The sequence below is a fragment of the Stegostoma tigrinum genome, chromosome 31, assembly GCF_030684315.1.
Source record: "Stegostoma tigrinum isolate sSteTig4 chromosome 31, sSteTig4.hap1, whole genome shotgun sequence".
Classification (NCBI taxonomy): domain Eukaryota; kingdom Metazoa; phylum Chordata; class Chondrichthyes; order Orectolobiformes; family Stegostomatidae; genus Stegostoma; species Stegostoma tigrinum.
This window is the reverse complement of record NC_081384.1, coordinates 23827068-23854037: the sequence shown is the minus strand read 5'-3', so window position 1 is coordinate 23854037 and position 26970 is coordinate 23827068. Positions and strand designations below refer to the sequence as shown.

At 39.0% G+C, this 26970-nt stretch overlaps 2 protein-coding genes across 9 annotated transcripts in view; one reads left to right on the top strand and one right to left on the bottom strand.

The window, feature by feature from the left end:
- The window catches only part of LOC125466266 (SWI/SNF-related matrix-associated actin-dependent regulator of chromatin subfamily D member 2), an 85253-nt gene extending 69310 nt beyond the window's left edge, over positions 1 to 15943 (top strand). For both annotated transcript variants that reach the window (XM_048560561.2, XM_048560560.2), the window contains 3 exons: positions 6179 to 6301; positions 8234 to 8335; positions 10445 to 15943. In XM_048560561.2, the coding sequence (XP_048416518.1) occupies positions 6179 to 6301; positions 8234 to 8335; positions 10445 to 10498 (279 nt within the window). In that variant the 3' untranslated portion in view covers positions 10499 to 15943. The remainder of the gene's footprint in view (positions 1 to 6178; positions 6302 to 8233; positions 8336 to 10444) is intronic.
- Positions 15944 to 16465: 522 nt separating this feature from the next.
- Positions 16466 to 26970, bottom strand: part of psmc5 (proteasome 26S subunit, ATPase 5) — a 123062-nt gene continuing 112557 nt past the window's right edge. For all 7 annotated transcript variants that reach the window (XM_059638716.1, XM_059638717.1, XM_059638719.1 and 4 more), the window contains 6 exons: positions 21949 to 22075; positions 19752 to 19942; positions 19211 to 19309; positions 18398 to 18508; positions 17848 to 17934; positions 16466 to 16627 (listed from right to left, as the gene is read on the bottom strand). In XM_059638716.1, the coding sequence (XP_059494699.1) occupies positions 16574 to 16627; positions 17848 to 17934; positions 18398 to 18508; positions 19211 to 19309; positions 19752 to 19942; positions 21949 to 22075 (669 nt within the window). In that variant the 3' untranslated portion in view covers positions 16466 to 16573. The remainder of the gene's footprint in view (positions 16628 to 17847; positions 17935 to 18397; positions 18509 to 19210; positions 19310 to 19751; positions 19943 to 21948; positions 22076 to 26970) is intronic.

Below are 26970 nucleotides of genomic sequence, written 5' to 3'. Positions count from 1 at the left end.
GTGTGTGTGTGGGGTGTCGTGCGGTGGGTGATGTGTGTGTGTGTGGGGTGTGGTGCCTGTGTGTTTGTGTGTGTGGTGTGGTGTGGGGTGTGTTGTGTGTGTGTGTGTGTGTGTGTATTTGTTTGTGTGTATGGGGTGCGGTGTGGGGTGTGTGTGTGTGTTGTGGGTTGTGTTTGTGTGTGGGGTGTGTTGTGTGTGTGTATGAGGCGGAGTTTTTAAGAGAATGATTTTTTTGCTTGATATATATCGACAGTTCATAAATGTTTATCTAAAACCACAGTCTGTTTCCTTGTAATAAATAGTCATTTTTATCAGTTACAGAATCCTGGTTCATGCTTTCTGTCAACCTGGGTGATAAAGACAGTTTAGCACGCTTTATTGCTCAGACCTTTGATTATCGGACTTGGGATCTTATGTTGAATTTGCACAGGTCGTTGGTGAGGCCTCTCCTGGAGTCCTGTGTCTAGTCCTGGCCGCCATGTAATAGGAAGGATATTATTAAACTGGATTGGGTTCAGAAAAGATTTTGCAGGATGTTGCCGGGAATAGGGGGAGGCTGGATAGGCTGGGACTTATTCCACTGGAGCATGGGAGGCTGAGGGTGACCTAATGGAGGTTTCTAAAATCATGCAGGATATAGATAAGGTGAATGGCAAATGTCTTTTCCCCAGCATATGGGTAATTCCAAGAATTGAGGGCATATTTTTAAGGTGAGAAGAGAAAGATTTTAAAAAAGTAATGCGGGGCAATATTTTACAAAGAGAGTGGTTAGTGTGTGGAATGAACGTCCAGAAAAATGGGTGGGTGGAAGTACAATTACATTGTTCAACAATCATTTAGATAAGGTAAGGAATAAGAAATGTTTGGAGGGACATGGACCAAGCGGAGGTCGGTCGGATTATTTTAATTTGGGATTATAGCCGGCATGGTTTGCCTCTGTGCTGTGTGACTCGATAATTCTGTGTATGCTGTAAAATCGTTTTTGTGACAATTCTGGGAATAGCAAGGCTCGATTTCCCGCATGTTACCTCAGTGAGTCAGAACAATATTTTCTCAAGAGTTCAATTAGAAGGCGTTGGCATAGATTTCGAAGCACGGGGTCATGCCTAACAAATTTGTTGGAATTCTTTTAAGAAGTTTACCTTCTTAATGTGTGGAAATTGATTTGGACTTTCAAATTCCGTTTGATTGTGGTCCTGCAGGTTAATCTTTTGACGGTCAGATTATAAAATCATCTGTAAAATAGCGAAGGGCTTTGAAAATTGACTTGGAAATAGAGTAAAGGGTGATGGCTGGGGATTAAAAAATATCTAACATTTCTCAGAAACTCTGTGGGTTTTTTGTTTACAGAATTTATAAAATGAGGGAAGGCTTACAGATAAAATGCAGTGATACAAAATAATATGTGGCACAAGGGAGATTGCTATCACAGACGCTTGAATTCAGGTTGCTAATTAGGTGGATGAAGAAAAGAATTTAAATTTACAATGAATTTATAAATGTGAGGTTGTACACACAAGGATTCAATGGTAATAAATGGATGTCAAAGATGCAAAGCAAAGTGTTTTTCAGTGCACATTCACACAGATAAAACATTCATCAATATTACCCTTTTGTTAGCAAGCTTAGGTTTGTTTTGGAATGCATCATGTGGAAATATGATGATGAGCCAAACTTGGTTATTATAGTCTTCTGCTAACCAGAAAAAAAAATCTGAAATATTATGCTCATTTTGAGTACACTACTTCCAATTGTATGTTGATGTGCTGTTAAATTTTTATAATAAAGTAAAAGTTATGAAAGGAGGGTATAGAAATTAAACAGGTTTTCATCGGAAATAGTTATGGGGGAACTGATTTCATTGAGTTTAGTTACAGCAGTGTAATTTAGATTGCCCTAGTGGCTCAGTGGTTAGCACAGCTGCCTCTCAGTGCCAGGAACCACGATTCCATCCTCGGGCAACTGTCTGTGTGGAGTTTGCACATTCTCCTCGTGTCTGCTTGGGTTTCCTCCGTGTGCTCCGGCTTCCTCCCACAGTCCAAAGATGAGCAGATTATGCGGATTGACTATGCTAAATTAACCACAGTGTCTAGGGTGGGAAATGCAGGAATGGGGTAGGGGGTGGGTCTGAGTTGGATGCTTTTCGGAGGTTCACTGTGGACTCAATGGGCTGAATGGTGTGCTTCTATGAAGTTTATGATGAACACTAGTGTTATGATTAAATGGAGTTAAGAATTGGATTGCAACAGGTTTACCTCTAGAGATAACTTCTGAAATGAACTGTTCTTTGCCTCATTTTGTTTATGAATATTAGCTTTCCTGCTGCTTCTCACTTGCCTCATTGGAAGTCACAACCCTTCTTGGTTCTCTTATTGTTACAATGAATGACAGCAATTTGTTTTTAGAAAGGCATTAAAGGTTCTTTGTGAAAATATTAAATTTCTAAACAGAATATAGATCACCTCCTATTTTGGTGGAATAATGGAGGAGAGCGTATGTATAGTCAGTGCCCCTAGCACTTTGCATTACTGATGCCGGATATCTATAATAGTCTTTGTGTTCTGAGCTGCATTAGTCAAGTAGCCCTGAATTTCTAAGAGTTTTGCTCGAGTGAATTTGCTGAGAATTGGTCTGTAAGCACCCAGGAGTCAAAGGGTTGGGGGACTGTACTGAAGTCTGACTACTGCTGACCTCACATTCTTGTACTCCTGTTGATTTATCATCAGTCATTTCAGAGCCTTTGATCTTTTTTCGCACTGACTAATAAATTATCAAGCCAGTATTTATATGGAAATTAATATGAACATTGGTATGCAAGGGTAGTGATGTTAAGGTCCATGAGTTGAGCTCAGTTTATTTTTCTAGCTCGCTGGAGGAGATCTGGTTTGCTTTCATGTTGAAGGATTACAGAAGCTATGAGCTCGCAGAATCACGCTAGCTGTGATTACATCACACCATGGTGTCCCTGCTGTGTGAGGTAGAGTAATCTCTAGAATAGAAACAGCAAATGATTGGAGTTACCTATGAGATCCTTCAGTACTGATAAATCTGGAATCTTCCGTTTTGGCATAAATAAATTATACCTCAAGTAAACTGCTCTTCACATTAACGGTCGCAGCACAATTTATGTTTTTATTTTTGCTTTGCTTTTTGAGATCTCGGTGTCTCCTCGCAGCTGGGACTGACATAGGGCAAACCATAATGCTGCCTGCTGAAGCAGCTAAACTGAGCTTGGCAAATTGTACAAGAGGCAGTGCGTCAACCTGCTGCTGCTGGGCAATGTCCCCAGTTAAACCAGAGGCAAGAACAGGCCAATGTATGCAACTCCCCCACTGGCAGCAGCAAAGCGATTGGGCTCATAAGGCTTTTTATAAGTGAAGCTACCACTGTTTAGTGGTGACTGCACAATTTGCACAGTCTCCCCTGCCTGCTGAAACCTGATCGGTAAAAGCTGGTGGCTGTTAAGCGACTAGCAGAGGGCTAGGCCTGTTAAACTTGGTGAGGCTCAATGGAGAGGAGCACTTCATCTTCACACAACAAGGTCAGTTGTGCTCAGTTTGAAGGGATTTAACAGTGCACTGGCACTTGTTCATGTCAAATCCACTTGAAAGGGTTTGCAATGAGACTGAAAATAATGGTGCAAAGACACCACAGGGGCCTACTGCAGGAACCACAGGAGGCAGCAGAAAGCCAAACACAGAGGAAGAAATATGCTCGCTGACGCAAAACCCGCCACCTCCCTTCCACCCAAAACAACACTTCTGCCTTGACACATGGCAGAGGTCATAATCCTGGATGGACTGCAGCATTCACAATGCCTCAGGCAGCTCGGATTTCTCCCCATCTGCCTCTGCGCCCTTCAGCCGAGCAAGTGTTGCCCTCACTGAAGGCCCTTCAAGCAACCTGGCATATAGCAGTGAGCGATCCGCCCAGTCACTGCCCTTGTTGTCTTCATCCACTCAACACAATGTGAGAACCAAAGTTGAATCATGAGTGTGTACTCCTGCTCGGGAAGGCGTAGCTTAAACATTGAACCAAGTGAAATTTAGTGTATTATGTTTTAGCTTTAAAAATGGTACATGATTTTGCTTTGTATTATATATTTCCACAAAACTATTTTTACTTTTGGCCAAGATATCACAAAGTATATTTATGTACATTGTAATTATATGGAAAGGGTGATGTGACTGATTTCAAGTGTAAACTAGCAGAACTTTGTGGAATGATTCCAGAAGCTTGTATTTTAGTGTTGAAAGGCAAGACTTCTTTTTTAGTTATTTATGGGATGTGGGCATTCTGGCCAGAATTTATTAACTTCTCATAATTAATGTCAAATGGTGTGGATCAGCTGACACCGAATTTTTACTTCGAGTTAAGTCAGAAAAATCAGATCAGAGGAGATGAAAGGGAATTGGTGAAAAACAAATTTAAAGTAAATGTCAATACTTCAGAAAATAAGACATCATAATTTACACTGCCGTCCAACCCCACCACACCCGGCACACTGCCCTCCAACCCCACCACACCCGGCACCTTCCCCTGCAACCGCCGGAAATGCTACACTTGCCCCCACACCTCCCCCCTCACCCATATCCCAGGCCCCAAGATGACTTTCCATATTAAGCAGAGGTTCACCTGCACATCTGCCAATGTGGTATACTGTATCCATTGTACCCGGTGTGGCTTCCTCTACATTGGGGAAACCAAGCGGAGGCTTGGGGACCGCTTTGCAGAACACCTCCGCTCAGTTCGCAATAAACAACTGCACCTCCCAGTCGCGAACCATTTCCACTCCCCCTCCCATTCTTTAGATGACATGTCCATCACGGGCCTCCTGCAGTGCCACAATGATGCCACCCGAAGGTTGCAGGAACAGCAACTCATATTCCACTTGAGAACCCTGCAGCCCAATGGTATCAATGTGGACTTCACCAGCTTCAAAATCCCCCCTTCCCCCACCGCATCCCAAAACCAGCCCAGTTCGTCCCCTCCCCCCACTGCACCACACAACCAGCCCAGCTCATCTCCCCCTCCCCCCCCCCCCCCCCCCCCACCCACTGCATCCCAAAACCAGCCCAGCCCGTCTCTGCTTCCCTAACCTGTTCTTCCTATCACACATCCCTTCCTCCCACCCCAAGCTGCACCTCCATCTCCTACCTACTAACCTCATCCCACCTCCTTGACCTGTCCGTCTTCCCTGGACTGACCTATCCCCTTCCTACCTCCCCACCTATACTCTCCTCTCCACCTATCTTCTTTTCTCTCCATCTTCGGTCCGCCTCCCCCCTCTCCCTATTTATTCCAGAACCCTCACCCCATCCCCCTCTCTGATGAAGGGTCTAGGCCCGAAACGTCAGCTTTTGTGCTCCTGAGATGCTGTTGGGCCTGCTGTGTTCATCCAGCCTCACATTTTATTATCTATAATTTAGAAGCATTAGTTTTGTAATCTCCCAGGCAACATGATAGCAACCTCAGAGACAGTAAGAACTACTGATGCTTTCCTGTTCTTCTGATGCTGCCTGGCCTGCTGTGTTCCTCCAGCTCCACACTGTTATGATAGCAACCTCAAGAGTTATTCTTGGTAGTATTCATGATGTTAGCTAATTTGTGGTGCTGTGCAGTCTGTTGTTTGAAAATGTGGGTAATGAGGTTCCAAACATGACAAAAACAAAAATTACTGAGAAAGCTCAGCTGCTCTGGCAGCATCAGTGGAAAGAAATCAGAGTTAATGTTTCAGGTCGAGTGACCCTCCTTCAATTATGAAATACTTCTGGTTGTGATGGGATTTGAACCCAGGGCTTCTGGTCCATAGGTCAGGACACTGTCACTGCAACCCCAAGAGCCTCTATAAGGGTCAACACAGAGTAACTAGCTATTCTATGGAACATGGTTTACTGCTGTATTAGAGCTGTCAGAAAAGCATTTGCTAAAGAATGTTAACCAAGTTGACTGATGTATGAATTGTGGCTTGAATAGTCTCTGATAAAAGAGGCACAACAGCTTTTTCCATGTTTTTCCCTTCTCTACACTGCAAGAGACAAGCAAACGTTGCAATTGCTGACTTGCGCACACACATTTTATACTTTGCAGTTTTGCTACAGTTGATTATCTGTTCTGACGTTAGTGAAGATTCTGAAAGTGTTTTGATAAAATAATAAGTGGTTACATTATTTTCTAGATTCATGACACAATTGAATCTATCAATCAGTTGAAGATCCAACGTGACTTTATGCTGAGCTTCAGCAACCACCCACAGGAGTTCATCCAAGACTGGATAAAGTCACAATGTCGAGACTACAAGGTATAAGAACACAAGAAGAAGCTGTACATTGGTTCTGATTTATTGCAATCTTTGAAATTCAAAGGACAAGGCCAGAGTAGCAAAGGAATTACCAGGATTTCCACATGACTGACCTGTACACCTGGCCATCGAGGTGAAAAAGATACAGGATAATGGGAGTTAACTGTGATAGTCGTCTAAAATATGGGAACCAATATAGTCTCAGCTAAAGTTATTGAAGGTCCTAAAGTTGGTAACAGTTTTTTTGCTATCCCTGTAATGCAACGGCCCGGTGAACAATATTGAAGTTTGACCTCCTGACAGAAAGTATTTTTAAGTAACAGCAGTTCAGCCCTCAACACACCAATCTCTCCAGCAACATAACAAAGTGTGGAGCTGGATGAACACAGCAGGCCAAGCAGCATCTCAGGAGTAGCTTTTGTGCTCCTGAGATGCTGGTTGGCCTGCTGTGTTCATCCAGTTCCACACTTTGTTATCTTGGATTCTTCAGCATCTGCAGTTCCCATTATCACTGATACAAACTCTCCAACAAGATGGGCTCATTATCTTCTCTCTGAGTGCCTTATAGATTATTTTGTAATAATTACTTGTGTTAAACTTATAGTGATTTAAATGTAAACCATCTAGTTCAGAGAGCCTGGCTTTTCTATTTATCTATATAATTAAATGTCTTTTCATCTGGGAGGTATCCGTAGCATTTTATTTCAAAGGTATTCCTGGAGCTTTGATTCACTTCAGTAGCAGAGAAAATTACATGAACAGGTGAAAAATACATGAACACATCACTGATTGGGAAAAGAACCCATATAAATTAATTATTTAAGTATCTTCTGAAGCTTAGGCTGTTAAATTCCCGTACTGCATATCTCATTTTGAATGAAGGTTTGTATCTCCATATTTGACCTGACGTTGTAAGTATGCAGACCAACTCGGGAAATTGGTGCCTGGGAATCATCTGCTCAGCCTCTCAAGCCTGTTACACCATTCAGTAAGATTATAGTCAATCTGATTACTTCATATTCCTGCCTGCCCCCTCACTTTTTACACATGTCTGGGAAGAAGTTAGTTATCTCTGCCTAAACGCACTTAGCTACTCGGGCAGTATTAACACAGCTTCTTTACTAGTTAAAACTCTCAAATCAATAAAAGCAGGAAGTCAATTCTTTAGAGTCAAGAAAAAACAAGTTAGACACTATCTCTGAAGTCTCCTGCCTGCATGGTTGAATAGTTGCTAGTGGCCAACAAGTCAGGAAACATGGGCGGATCTTGATTTACAGTTGTATACAGGTGTCTTGTACTGGCTTTTTACACACTGCCTTCAGCAAATAACTGTGTGTAAAGTGTTCCAACAGAAAGGAAGTACTATTAAGGATTACCCTAATTATCTTTCACAGAAACCATTTCAAAAGACATTGGCTCTGCAATTATGTGGTAGGAAACTGGCAAATGAATGGTGCAAGTTTTGGCCTGACATTCTCTTGCCACTGTTTCAGTTGAAGCATTAATCATTTTAAACACCACCACCAAAATCATGAAGAGTGAAATTACAGTTGATTCTTAATACATGATGTAACCTCCTATTAAGCACTGCATTCCTCAACATTAGAAGAAATCAACTCCACATAATTCTTATCTGTGGCATTATGATAATGTTTGCAACACTTTTAGAAATTTACTTGCACAAGTAAATTCAGACTGATCCTATGGAGGTAGGGCAGCCCTACCAGAAGGTAAGTAGAACTCCATTATTGCTGTTGGCACTGCCAGTGAAAGGGTGTCTTTTGAACAGAACATTGTTTCTGGAATTTTGCATCTTATACCAAATGATTTAAATTCAAATTAATGATTGCAACTGAGTTGTCCTGTAGTTGTTGTATTTTGACATTTGATATGCGAGGCTTCTAAGTTTATTGTGCTCTGAATTGGATCCAGATTATGACGGATGTCGTTGGAAATCCAGAAGAAGAGAGAAGGGCTGAGTTTTATCATGAACCATGGACACAGGAAGGGGTTGGACGATTCATCTTCTCGAAGGTATAAGGAATATTGATCACAATGATATATTTTTGTCTTCATTGGCTGCAAAGTCTATACAGGCAGTTCGTGGATTACGGATAGGTTCCATTCTGGGGTCCTTTCACATGCTGAGTCGTTATCAAATCTGAACAGAGTGCAGGACAATACAAAGCAGCCGTTCATAAATACAGAAAATATCCAATGTCGGGTCTTTGACATTATAGCATTGTATGAGGTTGTGTTCATAAGTACGTGTTCGTAAGTCGGCCATTTGTAAATCGGAAATGCCCTGTACAATGGAGTAATGTGGATCACGTTTGAAATTTGTATTCCTGTTAGCTTATGTTTCAAGTTGTTGATGTTTCAATTTAGTGTTGAGTCAATAGTACTGCCTTCCAAAACTCCAGATGCGCAACCAGTGCACAGAAGGAAAATAAGACAAAATATTATGGAAAGCTGATATGACCCTAATAATAAAAAAATGCTGGAAATGGTCAATAGGTCAGACAAAATATGGAAAATAAAACAGAATTAAACTTTCAGGTGATCTTTCCTCAGAGTTAGATTCATGAAATGTTATCACAAGACCTAATTGCTTAGATCGGCAAGGCTGGAACCACAGGCACCCAGTTTGCTTCCATGCTTGAGCAAACAACTTGTCATAATCAGTTGTTTCCTCGTACCACATTAATGCCTATTTTCTGCTCTCTCTGAACAACATTGGGTAGGGGTTGACTTAGTCCCAAGTTTCTCTGCCATTCCTTTTTCTTCTAAGGAAATGGCTGCATCTCGAACTGCAAGCACACCTAAAGCCCAGAGTTGGGCACATGAGGACTCAGCAGTGCTCTATTGCTAACCTTCTGCAGAACGCTATATCGCAACACTCGTCCACACAGTATAATTGCAGGCAGTTTGAAAGTTAATGCCACATGCTGTACTTTTTATCCCCCCCACTGTCCATATTTTGTATACATTTTGCCTTTTTGATTTCTCACTAGATTTCAGAGGCTGCCTGGAAGTTTGATTAAGAGAACATATGCAAACTTAAATGATCCTAGCCATCATCTCATATTTCAGAAAGAAATAGCAGTTAGACTTGGGAGTTTAGACTCCCTTTACAGTGGATCAAGCAGTCAATCCCTATTGTAAAAGACTTATTACGATCAGAAACCTTATTATGGAATTTTGAGATGTAAATGAGAGGTTAAATTTGAGGTGTATGATTGTGGATAATCTTCACTAGTTTGATGTATATTAGCCATGAGAGGAGTATTCTGATGCTGTCCTGGAGCTTTCATGGTTTTTGCGTCCCATGTCTTCTTTTTACAGAATTGCAGTACTTTTGCTATTTTAAGTTCCGCAGTTAGTTGCTGTTCTCAATGTTGGGATCCAAAGTTTAACTACTTGTCATAGGTAGAAGGTAAAGGATGGCAAAATATGTGTGGGTGTGTCTGTTTCCCATGGAGCTTTAGTTAATTCTGTTTTAAAGTTCAGAACATACCAGAAGAAAAATCTCATCAACGCCCAACCAGTTAGTTATGGGCTTGCACCAAAAGGTTACAAAGAAAACTTGTGTAAAAGGCATTCACCAATGTACCATATTGTGATTCAGTTTTAATGCCCTTGGAATGTCTAGGGATGATTTAAATGTTTTTGGTAAACTATTTTGTAAAACTCATCTCTCCCCTTACACAGTCATGATCTCAGTAACTTCAGCATAGAAAGGCAACCCAGCAAAACTTGGCTGTACATCTGCCCTGCTGCTCTAAGGCAAATGGTTTTATGAGGGCTGGGTGCAAACGTGATATACAGTCTGGAAAAACATTTTAAAAAGCCTCAAAATCACCAATGGAAAATGTTTAATGTCATGGTCTACTCCACTGTTTTGACAGCGGTGTTATTTTTAAAAGCACTGCTGTGATCCCAGTGAAAAAGGGGGAGTTTCAGTCAATGTCGGAAATGTACACTGCTGGATCACCTAACACAATTGCAGGACATTGATTTAACAGAAACTGGGATGGAGATAACATCAATCCTATTATTAATGCTACACAGCAAAAGTTGTGCAATATAATATCAGGCCTGTGGGATTCAAAACTTGAAGCAATCTCTGGTTCTTCCATACAGGTTCAGCAACGCAGACAAGAACTTGAACAGGTACTGGGCATCCGTATCACTTAGGCACAATGATGCCTCCCTTCCAAAGAACTGGAGCTCCATATTCATGTTACTTGCACTGCTTCTTCGATGTCAGAGAAACACGCCTGGTTGGATTGTAAATCACAAGCAGAGAAATTACTCTTTGCTGGGGACATTCTAGCCATATTTTTATGAAGTCTTAAAAAAAACTGTAAAATTTGATAACCTATCTGAAACATTCCTTCTCCTTCTGCTGCACTAGTGGCTGAGAAATACCAGCTGTAATAGGAAAAACATGATCATTTTAAAAGCCTTGCTCAACTATTCAGGGCTGTTCACCCAATCTTTGGTTATGTATAACTCCAGGAACTCAGTTTGATTGAAGGCCTCTGGCATGGCCCAAATCTGCCATTAGATTTGCACTTATTTTCGTGTTGGAATGAAAAAGATTGCACAACTGAGTGACTGCTCAGAAGTCCACAAAATAGCCTGGTGGCCTCTTAAAGAGAATGACAAATTAGTGAACTTAAGAAAAGGATCTTGATTACCCTCTTGGATAGTGACGGATTATACTCACAACATTCTGATAGCTGCAGTCTCACAGGAACAAAAGCCATTTTAATTCTTGTAAGGCATCCTAGCACTTAAAACAGTAACCGGTTTAATGGTACAGTTCTGCCTGCAACTTAGTGATTGCACTATTGGCAAATGAATACATTTGCACTGGTAAATCAAAAGCAAAGTAGTAATCCTAGGCTACAAAAAAAAGTCAAGAGCACACTATATGGACCATCAAACTTGCTGTGCCATTCAATACAATAATGGCTGGTCTTCGTTTTAATGATATTTTGCCTCTTGTTTCCCATATTCCTCAATTTCCTGAGCACAAACGCTCTATTTTACTCTTTACAAATATTCAATAATGGTACATTGACAACCTTCTGGGGTAGAGAATTTCAAAGATCTACAACCCTTCGAGTCAAGCTATTTTGCATCTCAGATCTAAATAGTCAGCCTCTTATCCTGAAACCTGTGCAATCTTGTTCTAGATTCCTAGTGAGTTGGGAGAGGAGGGGAGGATTTAATTTGAGCTCCAAATCTGTCAGACCCATCCTGCAGTATGTTTGCCCATCAAAATTTAATTTTGCCTTGGGAGACTCTGTAGCTACCAGAGTGTGTATGAAATAATTTTCATATTGGTTCCACTTATTCTGGAAACATTTCATCTGATCAAGCAATGTCTTTGTCTGATTCACCCTTTGTAAAACTTAAATCTTCTCTTGTGCTGCAGTTTTAATCCATTCAGTCTCTCAAAAGGTAGGAATTGGAACTAAATATCATAAGGAGAAGTCACTGCACAGCTAGAAGGCTTATTTCAATCTGTATCGATCAAATATGTATTCTCTTACATGGATAACTGCCCTGATAAATGTGCATATTACCCAGTTTGTCCTCGTGCAGTGACAGACTCCAGGATACATTACTTATCGTAAAATGCTTCACCCAATTTCTATTCAGCGGCAGAGTCTGTCTTTTCTTTTGCATCCTGTGAACTAATCTCCTCCAAGGACTTTTTGTCAGTGTTAAAATATCATTCATTCACATTGCATGAAAGTACACTTTTTAAAAAATTCTATCACAATAGTTTTCATCCAACACAAAGAAATGAGGAATTGTGAGATAGTTAATGCTGAGAAGGAAAACTTGCTTACAGTATTTTGAATCTTTTCCCTGTTTGTGGATATTGTGGGAATCAAAAAGAATTCTATGGTTTGATGCAGCATTTTAGGAAATCCAGATTCAAGATAGACTTCAGCCTTAAACAGAATACACCATCAGGTTTTCCAAAAAGATATATAGCAATGTTTCTGACAAATCACTCAGCAATCTTAAAGACAACTGCTTGGAGGAGAATGTCTTCACAGATTTCTACAAAATATTGTAGATTTCAAAAGTCAGAGTGGAGGATAATAGGGAAAAGGCATTAGTCGTTTATATCCTCACTTAATTAATTAGTTGAAAACAAATTGTTTGTTGGGATTCAGATTCTTTTGAAGTTGAACCAGTGAAATTTTTATTCATTTTCAATAATACCAAGCACCAGTGTAAATTTGAACTTGAAACAGGCTCTCAGGACAAAGTTGATGTAATCAAAAGAGTTAGCAGGGGTGCAAATGCTATGGCAACCCAATTGTAATAAACATTTAACTTGATTTCAGGTCCGTGCAACTCAATTTCAAATTCGTGTCCTGTTCTGTGTTTCTAAATAATCATCATAAAGTCTGTCAAATCTAGAGCCATATGGAGAATAATACAATTAGGATACATCAACCAAAGCATGAATGCTAAATAAATGGGGGAAGAAAAATAATGTAAACCTGCTCAAACAAATAATTAGAGGATCCTAATAGGAACACAGATACAGTAGGTCTAATTCCAACTTCGATGGAGTTTTTAAAAATGAGATTTTATTAGGATTTCCTCAAGAAATGTAATATAGGAAAATATTTGCTTTCCTATAGCATTGTACAGTCACTTTTTTTTTACATATACAACAATAATTCATTTTCAAAGTTAAGGAAAATAATATCTTTAAGGGTACTTGACTGTTGAATATTTCAGGTACAAGTCACATGTTTTAATTATAAACTGCTGAGTGCAAATTTAAATGTTAAATCTGAGATTCAGATCTCGCAAAGCTTTAGTTTTAACTGTTTACAGAAATGACTGCTGTGAAAGTGTGGAATAGTTTAGAATAGATTTTGAAATGTTGAAAAATTGTTTATGCAAGATTGTCGTTTAATAGGTGGCTGTGCAAGAAAGGCTTCAAAATGTCTGTAACCAGGAGGTTATCTCACTCACTTAATATTATGAATGAATAGGACAAAGTTATTAAACTGCATAATCATGCCTCACATTGTTCTTTCAGGGATGATATGAACTGCAATTGCAATTTCCTTGTTTCGAACAAATGTTTAAGTCATACAGTCCAACTAGGATGCTAGCTGATCTAGCTTCAGTTGGTTAGCAGGTCCTTAATGAATCTGCTAACATTGAGATGGCATTTTTAGTCAAAACTCCATAAATGTACGTAGAAGGTGTTTTTCCTTACAGAGTGTAGGATTTTGAATTTGTGGTGCATTTTGTGATAATGTGGTTTGCACATAATGATCTGAGAGATGCTGTTTGCTTTTATTTGTTAAATTACTGCATTTAGTTGTATTAAAAGCAGGTCAGCATAATTCAGCCATCAGTAACTTCAGTCATACAACATGAATTTTAAAACTAAGACCGATTTTCCTGAGGTTGATTGAGTTCGGACAGCAAAAGTGGGTAGTTTTCCTTGTTCAGAGGCAACTCAAGTAGTCATTCTCTAAAATCAAGATAGTCAGCGTTAGTTGCTAAGCAACCATCAAGTCGATCCCACCTAACACCAAACCTTCTCTCATCTAAAATATACATTCATTTCCAGCAAGTAATAACTGGATAGGGATTAAATGGAAAATCGACTCATTGTCACAAGTCAGTTCAAATCCAGAAAAGGAAATTTTGGACTGAAAGAATTCTATAAAAGTTACTTAATGTAAATGTTCAAAAAAGTATATCTCCCTGCTACTATTAAATCAAGTGGCTGGGCTAGGCCATTTCAGACACATTGCAGTGGGTCTGCAGCTACATGTTATGCCAGCCAGGTAAAGATGGCAGATTTCCTTCCACAAAAGGACAGTGAACCACATGAATTTTTTTTGACAATTCATGATTGTTTAATGGTCACCATTATGGAATCTAGCTCTAAATTCAAGAAATAACATGCAGAATTGCAATCATATAATTTGTGGCCCCAAAGGATTACAATCTGGCTTTAAACTACCTGTCCAGTGACACTGACATTTTACTCTTAAATGTTGGTTCTTTTTAACCTAATTAAAGTTTCCATAATAAAGTAAACAAAGTTAGCTATACACTGCTATTTGTTGTGTTTCACTTCACTGCTCACCAGTTTCCACAATCCAAAAATTCTAACTTTGTAAGGTAGCCTCCCAGACTACCATGGGTTTATTTTACACAAGATGCAAAGCCTGACCAAAGACAATTAACTGAGGATGCCAATAGGTGAAACCTCTCCAGTTCTAAACGAAGTGCTGCAAAAGGTTCATATAAACAGTCCATTTAAATACACAGAGAATCTGGGCATAGAATCCAAACTCTGTTCAGTTTAGCAACTGTCAGCCAACTGTAAGCATGGGCTACAGTAGGACAATTATTGAAAATGTTTAACGTTTTCAATTCAAATAGGCCCCTTTGCTCAAATTACCCTTGAAAATATTCACAAAGTATACAGGAATAGTTTTATTTTAAAAAGAAAGTACTCATTGCATTGCATCAATTCAACTGCCTGAATTTAGCAAATTATCAAAAGACTCCATCATGTTGCCATTTGACTTGAATACATAGTAATTTGGGATTTAACTGAAGTACTTCAGCATCTGCAAATAGGCATTTATTGTTCAAATTTGTAAGTGCTTTATAAACCGGCTAGAACCGTGTCACCAAAATAGGAGGGCAACAGGGTAGTAATTTCTATATGACTGACTAATTAGTAAAATGCACCTCATGGCAGATGGATGAAGTGTACCAGGAATCAGAGAGACAGCATATGGCTCCCTTCCCAGTAGTAAGTTAGAATGAGAATACAAATTGCCTTCGAGCACAAGGTGGGATGTTGGAATATATGCTACATTATGTACGATTGAAAAATATGACTAAACAAATATTCTTCCTGTTGCATACAGCATGCAGCCAATACTGCAGTGATTGAAGTTATGCTTTTACATGTTTATACTAACAGATTTTTCATGTTTTGATGCTTTTATATTCAATGCAGTGACGTGCAGGACTAAGGTACAAAATGTAGATATTTATAGAGAATGCCTGTATTAGTTAGGTACTGGACTCTGATTTTCAAAAAAGTGAACTTCTGTTCAAGATTTGCATTATATACTGCCTAAGTTGCTAATTGTGACATTGAACCTTTTGCACAGCCTTGCAAAAGAAGGCTCGCCATTGTTTTATTCCAAAGAGTTCATGGTTCCTTAAAATACGATCACGACAGCCACAGTTCTAATGAAGTGGTTTTAGTAACACACCAGCATTAATGCTGGTTTTATGGGTTCATTCCATGAATGGATGCAAGGGAACTCAAAGCCCTTAAGCAGAGTTGAGGTTACAAAATATAAAATGTTACTAATTCATTTAAATTTAATTCGGTGGAAATTTTAATGTTAAAATTGTCAGATAAGTTTTACAGACATTGCTGTACAGATAACAAAAAAAATGCTTATTTCTATATACATTGCAGTTTGGTGCTTCTGTTCTATTTGGGACCACATTTGTAATAGAGCCAATAAACAGTCATGTACAAGTCTCCTGTAGAGATTTTTGCATTGAAAATAAACCATAACAAAGTGATCTGCATTCTTCTTCATAACTGCTCTTTTCTGTGATGGAGTGGAACTGGGTTGAAATGGATGGCAGCAATGTTTGCAGGAATTCTCCCATCAATTCAGTGAAAGCCCTGAGTGAGTTTATGATGGAAGATGTCTAAACCGTGCAGAAAGCTTGCTTCACCCAATTTATATTACTTTTATATTATTCCAAATTACATTTAATAAGAGTGCAAATTATCAAGAATGTGTCTATTCCATTCAAATTGGGCAGTTGCACTCGTTTTTCTGAGGAAATCTGCTCAACATTTAGTTTAGATTTTGTATGTTGAATAACTTCTCTCAATTCTTTTCTTTTTACTTGGGCCAACAACAATAAGAGAAATATTCTGCCAAATGAGTCTCTTAAATGCTTTATGGAAATCCTCACACTAATTAGTGGATTTTAGGAAGGTGATTGATTGGAGAGTGAACAAGAAAATAAATTAAGTTAAAATGAACCCGTAACCAACAAAGTACGAAATGACCACAGTAAGCAGCAACACATTCAAAAACTCCAGATTACTAAGTTTTATGAATATTTATTAAAGACAGGAAAGTTAATGATGATTAGATACTTTCAAACCATTACAATCTCCCATCACCATGGTAACAACAATCTTATTACATGCACTTATTTCCAAAGCTTCTTGATAGACATGTTCTTTTCACTGTCCTTTTGCATAACCTGCAATTAAGGAAAAGATTTGCAGATGAACAGGGCAGATAATCATTGTGAACAACACAGCATAACACAATGAAGGTTAACTTGATAAAAGTCGCATTGATACTCATGGGTTCTAAAAGCAGATATCAGCACTTGTTTTATTACTGGAAAATGTACAAGTTGACAACTGTGGTCATGGGTCAATTTTGTTGATCATTCAGAAGTCGTCAAGATATGGGGCAAGTCTGCCAAACTGTGATGTCAGGTAGTGCAACTGTCTTTCAGCAAAACACCAAATACAGGATCCCCCTTGACAGCTTTGGTTTTTAATTTCTACTGTACAAGTGCCAGAGTGGGGAAAAAATAATCAAAGGGAGGAAGAAAACAAAAACTCTCTAAAAACACTTGGAGTTAGTATTCAGCAAAACAGGAAATGTAGAGTTTGTTGTTCAGATTGAAGGGCTGAAAATACTCAAAAGGAGTGGTGCTGTTCATAGAAATGTGGATTAGTGAAAGACAAGAGTGGATTGTTTAAAAAAAAACTAAACATGCAGGCAAATAATCAAATAAAAATGGCTAACATCTTGGATTTTATAAATAGGATCATAAGAGAACAAGAGTAAAGAATTAAAGCATTTGTGCAAAATATTGGATAGACCTTGGCTAGGAAATTTTTAGATGGGCTATTGTGAGGATATAAAGAACATTATAGATTTTCCAGCATCAGAATTCAGGTGAATGGTTATTAAAATAATTTGCTGGTAAGGAAAGTCAAGATGAATTAGTAAGCATCTTTATCAAAACCAAAAAACGTGAACTGTAGGATTATGTCTTCTGGTTTAGGAATTACTGGTGAGGTGATCATCATTTTAAAACAAGTCATCACTCGAATCCAACATCTTAGCATTTCAGAATGCGCCAATCAGGGAACTAATACCACACACAAGCGCAGTCCCTTTAAGATACCACGTGTGTCAATTTTAAAGGGATCACAGTGCAATAAACAGGCTGTGGGATGTTAGAATATTACTTGAAACAGATGTTAGGAGAAAATTATTACAAAGGAATGTTTCTGGTGCAGAGTAGTTTGCTATTAGATGTCACTGCAAATTAACATAGTACTCTTAATGAAGCTTAAGGATTTCTTGTGAGAATTAATTTACAACACATTATTGCTGTTGTTGAGGGAAAATATAGGATATCGATCAAGTCAGATTTGTACAACTTCTAAGGTATCATACCTTTGCCACTGCCATTTCAAAGTCTTCTTGTGTGACATGAACTCTTCTTTCTCTTAAGGCATACATGCCAGCTTCTGTGCATACGCCCTGCAGAATAAAAGCATCATTCAAAAATTAGTCCAATGAATACTGCAGATAGGTCGTCACAGTGATGCTGATGTAATGCACATATCTACATAATGCATTGAATTGGAAAAGTTTAATCAACTACAGTAGAGTTACGCATGAATGATATTACTGATCTGCCATCCACTCAGACGTACCAAACAGCAAGTTAACAAGTCTGCAGCAAGTTAAACATTTTAAATTTTCTATTAAAACAAATCTAACTTAGTAAAGAACTTTACAAGTGCAAATATCTAAATTTACAACTTCTTTCTGCTTCATGATTGGAGTAGATTCAAGTCCTGGGAAATACTATTGCTGGTTATGATGTATAAAATTTACCAACAAGAACAGATTTTAGATGAAAAAAGGGTCATGTTCTGGCACTAGTGCAATCCCTTAAAAACAAATACACATAGCAGAATTATGCCTGGATAACACTCACCTTAACCTCTGCACCTGATGCCCCTGGCATCAACTCAGCAATCTTGCGCAGATTGATACCACGTGTTAAGTTCATCTTGCGAGAATGAATCTTTAGAATGTCAAGACGAGCCTGAGGAGGGGAGTCAAGAAGCAAAAGCAAGACTTGCACTCAGCAAAGCAGTTCAAATATGTGCACGTTGTTTAAATATATTGTGTTATCAATCAAACAGATTGCTCCTCTCAAAAGCTGGTCAATGACATTAGATGTGCATCAAAACAGAGTCTGGGTTCACTTGGCGTTAGAGCAAAATATCATTAGTAACCGGCCACATTGATTTATAGTGGCATGTGAAATTCCATGTGCCGTAGTTAACTGAAAGCTCATGTTGTGGCAGCAAAAGAAAAAAATCTGCTTAGCACCCTTTTAATTAAATAACTTCAAGCAATAAAAGAACCTATTCAAGCTTCTTTAAATAGGCACAGAGCTCCCATTTCCAGTTACGGTTCATAAAGATGGCTAGAGAATTTACAGTTTTACCTTGATGACATTCACCTTGCCACCATTTAGGCACTCAACACAAAAATCAGAAACAGAGCACAATCCCAGGATACCGTCTGCAACCAATTAGTAGAGTACGGCCAAAACAGATGCAAAATTTTCCATTTACAAACACCAATGCCAAATTATTGGCAAACAGAAAATGCAGACATCTTTCCAAAGAATGTCACTTTATGACTGCTGGTACAAGGCAAATCTAAGTTTTTTTTGTGAAAAAACATGTCAAAAGCATCAATCCGATCATCTACGTGCATGATACAATTCCAAACTCACCTCTTCGTTTGGAGGAGGAAATTCAATTTTCCGATCAATTCGTCCTGGCCGCAGCAAAGCAGGATCAAGAATGTCAATTCTGTTAGTTGCCATAATTACCTGTGCCAAACATGGAAACAGCTGCAATCAGTGATGTGTAGGACAAATATAATTTAGATTCTGTTTACAACCCAAACAGATTATTTTCATTTCTCCCTGGCCTGACATTCACCACCCGTTTAATCCTCCAGCCCTCTGTTCAAATCATAGACTTTGCCTCTCATTGCCAAGATAAATGCCAGGAAGCACTATTCAGCTGGGGCTCCGATGCGTGCACAAAGGGATGTACTTCACATCATAGCCCAATGCATTTGTTCTAGACATTCAATTACTTTTTCTAGCAGTACTGGAGCATGAAGGAAGAGAAGCTCACTTACATGAAAAAGGTTCCAAATATTCTTTTCCTCTTTGGTCTTCCTTCCCAGCAACTGAACAACCATGTTATGGTGCACACTGTTAGCTTGCGCAACCGAGAGAGACACTTAGCAAAGTTAAACCATACCTTGATATTCTTAGTGGCCTCAAATCCATCTAGCTGATTTAGAAGTTCCAACATCGTGCGCTGCACTTCACTGTCACCACCTGAGCCACCCTCCAATCGTGAGGAACCAATAGAATCAATTTCATCCATAAAAATAATAGACGGAGCATGCTCTCTAGCCATTACAAATAGTTCACGCACCATACGAGCACCTACAAAATAGGCAAAAAATAAGGGCTTAACAAATTTTTTTATGTATATCAATTTGAATTACAAATCTTAAATGCAGGTTAAGTGGTCAATGTTTTAACAAAAATGCATACAAACACTGACTACATTGTATTGCCTGCTAAGCCTGTACTGGTTACATAAAAATGTTATTAACAATTCACTGAAGAAGTTTTGTGAACAGCATGTATTATCTTCCCAATTTCCACCATGAGAGAGAAAAGGTGCATCAAGTTATTCCATATCTATTCTAAATTAAAATTAAACTTCACAATTCAAGAGAGTCAACAAATTATTACCTGATGTGATCAAAATATTGCTCGCAATGGCTCAGGAGGTAACTGCAACACTATCACAGGGACACCTTAAATTAGGGGACGGTTCCAAATTTCAGGAGCGAGACTGTCAAACAGCTCCCAGAGAGAGTCCAAGGTGATTTTTCTTCATTTATAATACTTGTTCATTTTCCAGCATTCAATTTCTGTTGCTGAATTCCAGAACATCTCCTACAATAATGCCTCCTTTGATCAGCTGTCACACTGGTTAACACACCTCCACGGACATTGGTAAGACGACTTCAGTAGCATATTGACATTTACAAGGAGTCACCAGCAAAACAAACGTTAGATAATGATGAAGAGTCTAGGCCCGAAACGTCAGCTTTTGTGCTCACGAGATGCTGCTTGGCCTGCTGCGTTCATCCAGCTCCACACTTTGTTATCTTGGATTCTCCAGCATCTGCAGTTCCCATTATCTCTCATTAGATAATGACATCTCAGGCAGTGCAATGATACACAACTACATGGTCTCAGAGTCTCCCATGCTCAGGGAAAACAAAAACAGGAAAGATAAGGAATCTTCCTTGCAATTAATAACAACCAGTGAAACTCACTGAAAAGTACTGGTGTTTGAATATCAGGTGAAGAAATCAGGATTGAAGACAGATTTTCTTTGTTTCACTGCTGAATAGCCTAACACCATGCAATATCTGGGCAGACAAATGAACAACTACCATCTGAGCAGTGAATATGCAAATATACTTCAACTTGTATCAGTAAAAACAGGCATGAAAGAAAAAAATGAAAAAAAGTTATACAGTCACTCCCAAATATCTTATGCAAAGATCAGCTAACATGTTAGATCTGCACGGAACAATCCGATCTCAGCCAGACCTCCAGGAGGATACAACTAGCTTCAATGGTTAGCACAGTGTGGCGGAGACAGCGTTTGGAACAGGCCAGCCTGAATCCCCATTGAATTTGCTGGAAAATGTTCATGTGAGTGTTGAATACAAGTACAGGATCAACCTTTATTTAGGAGACACATTTGGGCACTGGTAAGATACATATCAAATACAGGCAGTTTAATGAGAATCCAGATGTCTGCCAACAGAACAATACCCAGACATAAATAATTCATAATTAAATTTGAAAAATAAAAGGAAGACAACCCACCAAGAGTGTTCAGGGGCAAGAAACAAAAGCTGAATAAATTGTTGTATAATGTACACAACACATCTTTGTTGCTTGGCATAGGTACTCATCAAAACTCCTTTGATAGCACAATCCAAACCTGCAACCTTAAACATCTAGAGGAACAAGGGCAGCAGATATATGGGAATACCAATGCCTGCAAGTTCATCTCCGAACTACATACTATCCTGACTTGCAACTATATCATTGTCTTCCAAGATCACAAGGTTAAAATCCTTGAACTCCCTTCATAACAGCCCATTGACTGCAATGGTTCAAGGCGGCAGCTCATCTTGTCAACAGCAATTAGGAAAGGCGATAAATATCTACCTAGACAGTAATGCCTAGGAACAAACAAAACAAAACTAAATTTGAAACAGGCAAGGCAGAAGGTTCAGAGTTGAATCCAACACCATGACTTGCACATTTAACCTAAGCTGACATCACGTTAGAAAGCACCACATTATTAGCAATGCCATCCTTCAGAGGAAGGATTAAAAGAGGTGTTAAGCACATACCCTCGCCAATGAATTTCTGTACAAGTTCAGAGCCAGATACACGGATGAAAGTGCAGTCAGTGTGATGGGCCACGGCTCTTGCTAACAGTGTTTTCCCTGTGCCTGGAGGTCCATACAGCAGCACACCCTAAAATATAATTAAAAATAGATGAGCTCTGGTGTCCATCAGCAAAACCCCACAGGAATGAGTCTTACAACAGATTATTTGGCTTTAACCAGAAATGAATTCAGCAATGAGTATCCAAAGCTGAACTCAGTCACACAAAAGGATTCCTGTTAAAGGTGCAACAAGAACATTCTCATTGTATAAGGCTTTGTGGAAACTTTTGTAACTAAGAAATTAAAATTACACCTGTCTGAACTACAAGCCAACAAAGGTAACCCTCCACCATCGTCTTGATCAAGAGCAGCAGCAATTGCAAGCTTATTGCCATGGTCACCAACACAGTAGTAGACATTTACCTGTAGCCCAATGTTGAAGATTAAAAACAACTTAACACTTTAAAGTTTCATACTTTCAAGTGTTAAGCAGCATCAAGTAAAGTTCAAAAGGTATATTCATTTTAATGGGTGTTCAATATATATATATATATATATATATATATATATATATATAAAAATAATGCAATGTAGCAAAATATCAAGGTGTTTGGAATGATGAGAGATTTTGGAATGGCTTACTAATGCAAGCTACTGTCAGTCAATCTGTTGCAACTATTAAGATTAAGTAACTCCAGACACTCATAAGAATCAACATGCTGTGCACGGAGTGAACAATAAAGATCCACCACACTAAAGATCTCTCAACTCCTCTGTGCTGTTGATCACTTCCTTGATGTTACGAGGCCAAGGAGTCCCCTACAATACATACATTTTTATAAAAAAAAACTTTGCTCAGTAGTACTGTATTTAAAATATGGCTAAAAGGAGACTAGAATTCAAAGCTTTTTATCTTGCATTCAGAATTAGGACACAAACAGGCTCGATTAAAAAAGGACACTATTTTATTACAGAAGAAGAAGAGGTCCATACTTTGCAATTTTTTCAAAAACATTATGGAGACAGCAAATCTCTGCTGTATCCTCACTGCAATGAACTGACCAATCAACCTACCTGCCTAGTCTGAGAATTACAATCGATGGCTAATTGTCATGCTGTACCTTCATGCCAATTGTGGCCCAACCAAATTTTCCTTTTCTGATTGTGTGAAATTGTGCGTCTTTTTTTCCCCCAAGTTACATTCCACAGTCCTGGTTCTGATGAGAGCAAGATGAAAAGCTCCAACTTCTAGTATCTTTTTAGCATTTTTTTTGGAGATAAGAAAGCAGGATCATTGTCCCTTATTCCTCATAACTGATTCAAAAAGCAAATACTTTTCACCAATTAGCCTTTACCAGATCAATCACAGTACAACATTCTCTAGCCTTGATATTAGATCTGCAAAATGCTAAGCGATTCAGTAAAGAGTCCAGGCAAAAAGGTGACATAAAGACTCCATTTCACAGCAACATATTGTTAAATCCCAAGAAATGAACCTTATTGGACAGGAAGTGATTGCGCTCTTCAATGGGCCAGAAAAACACAGCAACAGACCAACAAACCAAGTCACTTATTTCTGAAGAGAGGAAATGTGCAAAACACAAGAGAGTTTCAAGACTATCTTTACCATGGCATTCCAACAAGAAGCCTGTAATTCAACTTTGAAAACAATTTCTGGCTGGGCAATAGCTTTTTTTTAAAAAGCATATTCAGCAGAGGAGTGTTGTGTTTGAAAGTTGTCTCCAAAAGCAAGTAGCTTTTGGCTCCCTATCTTCAGCTAAAGCGATTTACTTCAGCTCTAATAAACACAACACATTGTAAAATGTGTAAATAAGATAAATTTTAATAGAGATAGTAGGAAGTGCCGATGCTGGAGAATCCGAGATAACAGTGTGAAGCTGGATGAACACAGCAGCCAAGTAGCATTAGAGGAGCAGGAAAGCTAACGTTTCAGGTCAAGATCTGTTTTCATCTTCACCAACTTCTGTCTCAATCGTGACTTAATAGCCAAAGGATAGTTTGTTAGATGGACAGATTTTCAAAGCGTTCTATTCTGAAAATATATTTTCTTTTAAGAAAAAGCCATGGCACGTGGGCACAACATTTGCTGCTCATCAACTTAGTAGTTTGCTAAGGCATTTCAAACGGCAGTTAAGACTCAGCCACATTCATCTCTATAAAGCTTACATTTATTTTCGAACCCTTTGAATGAAATGAGTAAAAAGTTGGACATGACTAAAGCAAAACCTAAACATTTCCATTAACATCAGGTACACAGTGGCTTGTACACCAAGTACTTGGATTCTGTACAGATCAGTTGCCAGCCAGCACCTTCCAGACTGATATTTTTCTCTGAAATAACAATCTGAACTGCTTTCTTTACTGAGTAACCGCGGCGGGGGGGGTGGAATAAACATATCAGTAAAAGCAAGTAACATATTTTAAAACTGAAATTCTATCTGGGGTTGATAGAGTAGACAGGCAAAGGACTGAATATGTTGAGTAATTATTTTCTAAACTTGGTTCCAAAGCACTAAAATTAACAGCTCAAAACAATATGTACCTCAGTAATTACTTGCACTTCTGCAGGAGTTTAAAATATGAAATGAGAAAGACATTAATGACTATATTCTTCTGTAGTAATTCTGCTACATCTGTTTCTCTTTCTGGAAAGGAGAACTGTGAATTTAAAAATGCACCAGATAATAACACTCTTCACTCAAAGGCAGTAAACAAACATATTGCCACAGTGCTGGAAATCCAGAACTACAAGTCACAACACCAAGAGTTTTAATTCAATTGGATATCAATTTTTAAAAATAGCACTGGAAATTAAACCATGTATTCACTCCCACTCTACACTAAGTAAGAAAAGCTTATTACGTCTTCAACAGAGTTTAAAATCAGCCTGACTTATACAGTACTGGAGCAGTGTAATTTATTAGGCAAGAATGTGGCCAAATAATCCATACAGATTACATCATACTGTGCCTCTCTACAAAAGCAGAATCTATGAGTAAACCCACCTGCACCAAGCTCTTCAGCTTTAAGTTTACATACAAACATTGACATGCAATAGGAATAGAAGTAGACCATTCAGTCCCATGAGCCCTCAAAGGCATTCAATAAAATCACGGCTGGTTGGTTTGCACTTCAAATTCGATACTTCATTCTAAGCAGTGTAGCTGGTAGGAACCTCCACACACGTTGACTGGATGGGCCAATAAATAGCTCGACTTGCAGAGGACCTCCGAGGTCCTTGCAGCAGCAAATTAGAGGGAATGCTGTTCCCATGTATCCTTGATAATCTTAGACTTTCTTGCCTAAAAAGAATCTACTTATTTTAGTTTTTAAAATACTTAATGAGCATACCTCCTCTACCTTCTGAGCAGAGTTCCAAGGTCACACAACCCTCATTTTCATCAAGAGAAGGAAAATTAAACATCAAAATAACACCACTAGCAAATGGGAAAGGAAGAAGAACAGACCATTCAAGCACAAACCAATCAATTAAAGGGGCTCCTGAAAAACAGTGTAGGATCAGATAGCATGGATTAACAAAATGGAAATCACATTTGACAAGTCTACTGGAATTTTTTGAGAATGTAACTAGTAGCATTGACATGGGGAAGTCAGTAGATGCAGTTTATTTGAACTTTCAGAAGGTTTTCAACAGAGCGCCAATGTAAAAAATTAAACATTAATTTAAAGTACATAGGATTTTTTTGGGGGTGCTTGCATATTGAGATGGATAAGAAAACTGGCTGGCATACAGGAATCAAAAAGGAATAAATGGATCTTTTTCCAAATGGCAGGCAATTAGTGGTGTACTGCAGGGATCAATGCCAGGATCTCAGCAATTCACAGTATATAGTAATGATGTGATTGAGGGAACTAAATGTAATATCTCCCAGTCTGCAGACGACAAAGCTGGGTGGAAGGCAGAGCTGCAAGGAAGGTGCAGAAACATGATTTAACCTTCATGTGTTTGACTAATTTACTACAGCTCTTTGAAGATATAACAAAAAGTGGAGAAGACAGTCCTGCTGATGTAGTAATATCTGGACTTCCAGAACATATTTAATAAGGTGCTGCACAAAAGGTTAATGCACAAGTGGTGTACATGGACTTCAGCAAGGCATTTGATAAGGTTCCCCACGGCAGGCTCATTCATAAAGTCAGGGTGATTTGGCCGTCTGGATTCAGAATTGGTTGGCTGACAGGAGGCAAAGAGTGGTTGTAGATGGTAAGTATTCTGCCTGGAGGTCAGTGCTGAGTGGTGTCCCACAGGGCTCTGTTCTTGGGCCTCTGCTCTTTGTAGTTTCTATAAATGACTTGGATGAAGAGGTTGAGGGGTGGGTTAGTATGTTTGCTGATGACAGAAAGGTTGGAGGTGCCATTGATAGTATCAAGGGCTATTGCAGGCTTCAGCGAGACATTGACAGAATGCAGAGCTGGGCTGAGAAATGGCAGATGAAGTTCAACCTGGATAAATGCGAAGTGATGCATTTTGGAAGGTCGAATTTAAATGCTGAATATAGGATTAAAAGGCAGGATTCTCGGCAGTGTGGAGGAACAGCGGGATCTTGGTGTTCAAGTGCATAGCTCCCTCAAAGTTGCTACCCAGGTGGATAAGGGTGTTAAGAAAGCATATTGGTGTTTTGGCTTTCATTAACAGGGGGCTCGAGTTTGAGAGTCGCGAAGTTATGCTGCAGCTCTACAAAACCCTCGTGAGACCACACTTGGAATATTGTGTCCAGTTCTGGTCACCGTATTATAGGAAAGATGTGGAAGCTTTGGAGAGGGTGCAAAGGAGGTTTACCAGGATGCTGCCTGGACTGGAGGGCCTGTCTTACGAGGAGAGGTTGACCGAGCTCGGACTTATCTCTCTGGAGAGAAGGAGGAAGACAGGTGACCTGATCGAGGCATACAAGGTAATGAAAGGCATTGATAGAGTCTACAGCCAGGGACTTCTCCCCAGGG